At 28.4% G+C, this 8,242-nt stretch overlaps 1 protein-coding gene across 19 annotated transcripts in view; it reads left to right on the forward strand.

Moving 5' to 3' along the window:
* LOC117171699 (glutamate-gated chloride channel) overlaps positions 1-8,242 on the forward strand; it is a 151,281-nt gene that overhangs the window by 132,443 nt on the left and 10,596 nt on the right. For 9 of the 19 annotated variants that reach the window (XR_004466911.1, XM_033359239.1, XM_033359235.1 and 6 more), the window contains one exon: positions 3,760-3,810. The exons of the other annotated variants lie outside the window; for them this stretch is intronic. Coding sequence is in view for 8 of the 9 variants with exons in the window: in XM_033359239.1 (XP_033215130.1) it covers positions 3,760-3,810 (51 nt within the window). In the remaining variant the exon portion in view is untranslated. The remainder of the gene's footprint in view (positions 1-3,759; positions 3,811-8,242) is intronic. 19 annotated transcript variants of the gene reach the window in all.

Below are 8,242 nucleotides of genomic sequence, written 5' to 3' on the forward strand. Positions count from 1 at the left end.
GTTAAACCTCTTTTTTGGTTTAAAATTATTTTTTCAACTGAAAATTTAATTATTCCATTTTTGTTTAAAAATAAGTCTTTTTTGTAGAAATTGGTTTTTTTGTTGAAATTTCGTCTTTTTTGTAGCAAATTATTTAATTAAAAATTCTTTTTTCCTAAAAATTCAGTTGTTAAGTTTAAAATTTAAATATTTGGTTTGTACTTATTTTGTTGTTTTTGTTGAAGATTAATTCTCTTTTTTTAATTCTGTTCTTTCACATCAAAAATTTGTTTTTTAAAAAGTTCACCAGTTTTTAGTCGAAACTTCAAAAATTGTTCAAAAATTCATATTACCTGTTGGAAAGTTGTCTTTTTAGTAGAACATTAATCTTTAGGATTGAAAATTATACTATATTCTTTTTTATTTGAAATTCATCATTATTAGTTTTTAAAACTTTTATTTGGTATAAATAATAGAAGATTTGATTGAAAAAGGTTCTTTGAAACTTTTTACAGTACAAAATAATGTTATGTTTGTGAAATTTAGAACCGCGCAAGAAAAATTGACCAGTAATTAAAATAGTAATTTTTTCTTTTCAAACTAAATAGTATATTCTTTTAAATTATTTATGAATAAACTTCAAACTTTTATTATTGATTTGCGTATAAAATACTATTTTGCATTTAATAGATATGAACAAGATAAAATATTAATAATAGTAGAAGGCCATAAATAAGAGAACAAGCGACCGAATATCGAAAAGAGAGGAAAATAATTGGAAAGTTCTCGCCTTTGGTGAAAACTCTGCTCTGATTTTCAGATCCATTCAGCGAGTTTGTTTTCACTGATTTACGCTCAACTACTAATCAGAACATTTTTCGTCCGAATTTAACTAATTTTTTGTGAAGCTTTGTAATTGATGGCCTAGAAAAGTTCATTTGATTGAAAATGCATCATATACAAGTATTGCTATAGCTTGCAAATGCATTTAGAATATTATCGAAAATTACCATATCATTTAGGAATGGAGTTTTAAAAGTAAAAAAAAAACATTAAACTCATCTTTAATTTTCAGGACATGTGAATTTAGTTAAAACTGTACATATTGTCATTTTTTTATTTATAGATTTCTTATTTCTCATACAGTTATAAAATACTTTTTATTTTGAAAACTTACCATAATAGATTCTTTTTTAGTATTAAAATGCTTTAAATTGAATAAGTCTAATGGGAATGCGAGAAGTATCCCACGTTTCTATAGATATCAAGTTCCTAGAGAAAAAATTTGTATTTGCATGAAATTGAAAAATGCACAATTATAATCGAGTAAAACCGGATATAATATCATATGCTAAGAAATAAGTATATACACAATTTTCAGTGTCTAGTAGCCACACATTTCAAATTACATAAGATTACAAATTAAAAATTACATTTTAAACCTAAATTCAGACCCTAAAGAATGATGGGAGAGAAAATTTTATCATTACAAAAAAATTGTTTAATAATTTAAAATTGTCTAGACTCGACTGTGTCTATGGTATTCTCAAGATATCGGTGAATATCGATAAAAGGAACATTTTATTCCACCCTATGTAGAGTTCACGTTATCTGATCACAGCAATTTTTATGTCGGAATTGGATTTGACTCCAATTTAGGATATATAATGGTTCGAGAGTTTAAAACATATCGCCAAATATTTCTCGAAAGTTCAGAAAAATGGTGGAGTTATTAGACTTTGAGATTTTGCGAAACATTGGCTTTTAAGTACAATATCGTTAGTTCTTATTGACCGATTCAACTTATTGACGTCTGCATTTCCTTGTCATAAGAAATACTTAAAAATTTATAAGAAAACAGAAAATAATTCTTTAAAATAAATATTATATTATTAGCCGATTTTTGAAAAAAATGTACTTATTTTATATTTTATAAATAAAATGTCAAATAAAGAAGTGTTGATTCTGAAGAATACCGTTTACTACAAAATATTCTGAGTCAGTTCAAAATTAACAAAGGTTGAACAATTAATAAATTTTTTTACAATTATTTTTTCACAAATAACTGAAATGGTTCATTGTTTATCAAATTTCTTTGATAAATAAAGAATTATTCACTAATTTTCATTAATTAAATTACAAAAAACAATTTTCTATTAATGGTTGAAAATGAGTTTAATATTTTCATCTACTTATTTGCATATAACTAATTTCATAAACATTTAAACTTCTTAAGGTCTTCTGGAAAATATTTTGGATAGTTGTTTCATTTATTCTAGATACTCTTTACAAATGAAGACAATTTTTCTTTCACTTTTCATTTATTAAATAAAAAATGTTTAATTTTTATGTCAAAAATTCAAATCGGGTGAAAATTGTGGACTGGGAAATAATTTTTCCACATACTTGTAAAACATATTTTTTAAATATTCTTTTGGGTATCGTATTTAAATTAAACTTTTTTAATTACAAAAATTAATCTATTTTTTTACTAAGACATTTATTCCAGTTTTGAGAAATTTATAGTGGGATTTTTGTTTACTATCAACTAATCAAATATCCTGCATTGGAGCCAGATCCCATTCCAACATGAAAATTTATATATTCAATATGTAGAATAAATTAGGATTGATGTTTCAGCAGACTTCTGAAACTTGGAAAAACAATTGACAATTCACATAATTTCAAACGAATATTAAACAAAAGTACGCCTATAAAGTATTGTTGATACTAGATTAAAAATAAAATCTAAAAAGTAAAAGTATAAAGTTGAATCACCGGAACGAATTTAAGCAACTGAAATCAAAAGCACACTTATGAAATTATTTTCTTGGGATATTTCAATTCAGTTGTTCCCCAAGGTCCTGTATAAACTCTAAAACTTTGCCCTTAGAAATCATTGGTAAATCGGACTACATAAGCTAAGGCCAAATTAGGAAATCAGTTTGTCTAGATTGTTTTATACATAAGCAACAGAATTAATGATTACTTTTTTATTCCTTTTTATTTAAAAAAGGGCTATTTTCGATTTGACCGCAAGAGTGAAGTATTTTAACATTTATCTAGAAAGAGATTAGATAAAAAATGTTTATAGATCAGCTCTTGATTTCGTGACTTACCTTTGCTACCGGCACAGTCGGAAGGAAAGAATACCCTCGGTTCTGCTGTTGAGCGAGCCAAAATGAAATAACATAAAACAAAAAAAAACCATAAAAATAGGTCCCGAAGAATGGTAGTTTTTCGTTTTGTCGTTAGTTTAGCCCAAAAACAGAACCGAGCAGATCCTCTTCCTCCGGGATAACCAGTAAAAAGCATGGTTAGTATCGAAAGCAAACCGAAGTAGCCAAATGTTCTATCTACTCCTTTTTTTTTAGATGAATAGTTGAATACTCCACTATTGCGAAGAACCAAAAAACTTCTATGAACTAAGGTCCTGAAGGATGATAGTTTTTAAAATTTAAGCAGAACCAAGCAGATTCTTTTCATCCAGCTGGTATTTAACGGAAGCCTTTCTACTCTTCAGATTATGATACAAAAAAACTTAACAAAATGGCTTCTTCATATGGCCTTTGTTTATGATGTCCGATTTACCCATGATTTCCATGATTTCTGAAGGGCTCCTAGTAGTACATCCTCGCACGAAATCGTCCAATAAATCAAAAATGCAAAAATATATATATAACTGAGGTGGATACACAGTAATCACAAAATCGTTTAGTAAGTTTGGTTGGTGGAATGTTGGTGAGTAAGTCTCTTTGTTTGGTGTCTGTGATGTTGCAGCGGCTTCCAGCGGTGCTCAGCAGGATAGGGATTATATTGGCCAGCCCTTTGGTAAGATCCCTCTTCACCTTTGGATGCTGTTAAAACTCCGTACGTTTCAGCCACGCCAGATAAAAAAATAAATAAATAAAAACGTCTAATTATATTTTGAAACATAATTTAAAATAAAAATTAATTGCGTTACAAAAAAGGCTGAAACTTTCGTTGTTTAGACAGCTTCCGACACATGCTCGTTCAATCCTGAGGGGCTTATCAGCCCCCTACATTCATTTTATTATTTATTCGTGCACCGAGCATGCCCGCGACGTAATAACACATTGGCGTAGACGCTGCCTTGACCCATTCGAGTAAGAAGGGAGCACCCTTTTAGAAATAACATAAAATAGTATTCAATCAAGGCTTGAAAATTTTCATTTTTTGCCTCCTTCCTATTCGCATGGTCCCCTGCCATTTGATCTTCGCGCTTCTCCGTTCTATTTAGATTTCGCATATGAATTGGTAATCGGATATACTTACAAAATCCACGTTTCCAAATTTTCCTTATTTTTCTAATATACTTTTATTTAATGGCCCCTTTCGATTACTGTATAGATACTGAAAAATGGGCCTCCAATATAATACCATCCTCGTGCTACAATCTGAATTGCAGCCTTTCTTATGGTTTGTCATTCAGTTTTGTTTTGATCAATGTTTTTCAAAGCACACACACACACACACCTTTTTGTGTTTTTACGGATAATTATTAATTTGTTTCATAAGATGCGAATCATTTTTCAATTCTATGAATCAATCCAAAATATAAAATTTTTGTTTTGGTTCTGAAAGTACCTACCCTGAGAATTTTTTTGGTGCAGGCAACAATAAGACGATTAAGTTTCTACATAAGAAACATAATTTAATTATTGTTTTATCAAAAATTTTTCATATTAAAAATAACTTTTTGTAATGAAAGAATATTTTGTTAAACGAAGAAAATCTCGGTTTTTCTTATTCTCCTGTAGTAACCAAATTGTTTGTTTGCCAAAATCAAATATTTTTCTCAGTGTATGATGTAAATTTCCTACAAATTTTTGCAGTACTCTAGGAGAAACATATTATAATTATTCTTTTATATGTTGCTGGAATTTGTTTCAATTTGTATTTCTACATTTAATCGTGTTATCAGTCTTTTTCTTCATAATATAAATGCAAAATTATGATCAATAATCGTCTAATAGCGAACATGCATGGAATTAATGTGCTTGAAAATCCAATTTTACACCATGCTAGCACAAAATTTATATAAAATCCCATTTTTTTATCAATTTAAATAAAAAAATTTCTAAGTTTCATTACAAAATATATGAGTAAATTGATATCAATACGTTAAAAAATTAATTTTTTAATTCTTTCAGCCTATAAATAAAATTGCTTAGAAAATGTAGGATTTGAATTAGAAAACATATAGACTGAAGATTAAAATATTCTTAAAGTTTCAATCCCACATTTTCAACAAAGAACTTATTTTATTTTGGATGAGTGAACAAATTCTAAAATTTATTATTTAACAGGTTTTCATTTGAGGCACGCTAATATATAATGTAATTTTTGATTAAAAATATTTTCTACTTTTAGAAAGCTTGCACAAATAAATTCACATTTGGTAAAATTAGATATTCAATATCATTTAATAAGTTTTTTTAAAATTGAATGTCAACATTAATTACTGTTGACAAAAAGCATTACTATTTACCAGCCCTAGCTTGCTTAACATGTAGAGCTTTTCTGCTTCAGCACGACCCTCGCATTACCAATACTCTCATACAACTAAATGGTTACCCCAAAATACAAAGACGAAACTATAAGACATTGAAAATGTTATGGTCAATCTTTTTATTCATCTCAATAAATACTAAACTTGAAGATGGACTCGAAGAGGTGCTTTTATCATATTACAAAAATCATTTTAATTTCTTTTTAAATTTTATGTGACAAAGAGAAGAGAAGGAATTATTTGATTGATCGGACAAGGGCATATCAGCATTGTGCCAAAGCCAGCCAAAAATATTATTCATAGCAAGATCTATATTATATAATAGGGTGCGTCGAGAAAATAAAATTATAGAAATCGAAATTGAAACTATGGGAAAAATTAAAAGTATCTGAACCCTAAAAAAATGTAGCTTTAAGGGTCCTAAAATGACTGGCGGTCATCCATAATAAGTCTACAAAAATGCATTGTTTAATGTCATATATTAAACATATGATTTAAAGGCAATTTTAAAAGAGGGTGCATAGCTTTTTTCGAAAAATGATCTTGTATGTTTTTTTTGTTTTTTTTTTTTTTAATTAAGTGCTCTTTTGCGCCTGTTAAATGCAAAGCGCCAGCTAATACTGTATGCCGGGCAGCAAAATTAAATTTCTGAAGAATTTGGGTACGTTTATTTAAAGTAAATGTATTTCATAAGGCTAGAGTGGACCGCAACTATAACCTCAAAATTCAATTGCCTCATTTTACTCTATTAATACTGGCAACACTGCACTTAATTTTGATGTGAGTCATTTTGATAGTACGAAAAAAATAACTTTCTTACAAGCAAACAGGGGGATATTATATTATATATATTTTTTCGACATATTATCATTATAATATGCTATTATTATTATTTGTTTTCATTATTATATTATATATTACTCTAAGTGACGAAGACGCGTTACTTACAGATTTCACGCAAGTTGAAATTACACCGGGTAACTGTAACTCGGCAAATAGTATTGGGTGGCGCAATGCATTTTACAGGAGCAAAATAAAACTCAATTTTCAAATAAAAAAAAAAAACTAAAATATGTTTCAAAAAAATTGCTGTGCTTCATTCAGTATAATTGCCTTTAGATTATGTGGTTAAAATATGATAGGAAACAATGTATTTTTGTAGATGTATTACGGATGTGGCTAAAACACGAGACCAATTTTTTCAATATTCACATTTTTACATATTTTTTATTTTTTTATTTTTACACGAAATAATAGTCCAATAATAATCCAAATCATTTTTCGTTTTTTTTTCTGTAAATTTGAACATTTTTTTTAAACTTAGAAGTTAATTAAACTTAAATTATTGAATGATTATTAAACAAATGTTAAATAAAAAGTTGTACAAATTTTGAAACTATGAAGAATTCCAGATGCCTAAAAAATTAATAAATACATGAAAATATCAATTCTATAAAAAGAAGAATATTTCAAGCACATTTTGCTAAGGCGCCAATTGAAGACATGCATCAGTCAACACCAAATTAAAATACATTAATTTTCCACTTAGTTTCAATTTCACTATTTTGAGACACCCTATCACATAATCCATGAATGCTTATTTTATATATCCCTAAATTATCTAATTAATATTGATAAATACAAAAAGCTATATGAAAAATATGTATTTAACAATATTATTTCTTTTTTTTTATTCAAAAAAAGGCATAGCTTGGTAGGCAGAAACGACGATGATTGAGAATAGAATAATAATTTTTTCGTTACTGTAACCGGGATTTTTTTTTATTTTATCTACAAACATGAGATTGCACGTTCCAAAATTTAAATGAGTCGCTCAAGTGCATAAATCAACATCCACCGAAAATGCTCTTAATCATGCCTTGACTGTGATATGACAATCGCTTTGCAAGTGACCCCGATTGAAGCTTCATTTTAGCATATAATAAGCTTGAAGCCCCCATCGCAAACATATTTTATTCATTGGTTCAAAATCGTTTTGACATTTAATTGAAATTTAATTAAACGACTCACCTTTTATCACTTAAATCTTTTTTTGTTTTAACAAAATTCCCTAGGTTTCCGATATAGTTATTCAATCAATTCGAACAGATTAGAACTTTTTATGTATAGAGGTAACCACGCGTCAAAAAGGGGTCTTTAACAACAAACCAATAAACAATTACTCATCATTTTTTGCTGACTCAAAAGTTGAGTATTAATCACCATTGACAAAAGCATTCTTCAAAGACGAAAAGGGATTTGCCTAATATTTCCAATTTTTGAGTTTTCGCAAAATTAAACAAAATTTGTTACTTGCCTTTATTTCTACATACGAGGGTAGTTCAATAATTCCTTAGAATGAAGTATAAAAACAATTTTTTTTGGGTACATTTTTGTTTATTTTTCAACATAATCTCATTGGAGCTCTATACACTTGGTCAATCGCTTTTAAAGTTTTTTTAATCCTTCAGAAAAGTGCGTTTTCGGAAGTTTCTCAAAATAAGCACTTACAGAGGCAATGACGTCTTCGTTGTCTGGAAATCTCTGTCCACCGAGCCATTTTTTTAAGTTTGGAAATAAGAAAAAGTCACTGGGGGCTAAATCTGGTGAATACGGTGGGTGTACGATCAAATCGAATTTTAGTTCTTCAATTTTAGCCATTGAAACGAAGCATGTGTGAACTCGGGCGTTGTCGTGATGAAAGAGAATTTTTTTTCTCGCCAAATGTGG

The sequence above is a fragment of the Belonocnema kinseyi genome, chromosome 4 (assembly GCF_010883055.1).
Source record: "Belonocnema kinseyi isolate 2016_QV_RU_SX_M_011 chromosome 4, B_treatae_v1, whole genome shotgun sequence".
Lineage (NCBI taxonomy): Eukaryota > Metazoa > Arthropoda > Insecta > Hymenoptera > Cynipidae > Belonocnema > Belonocnema kinseyi.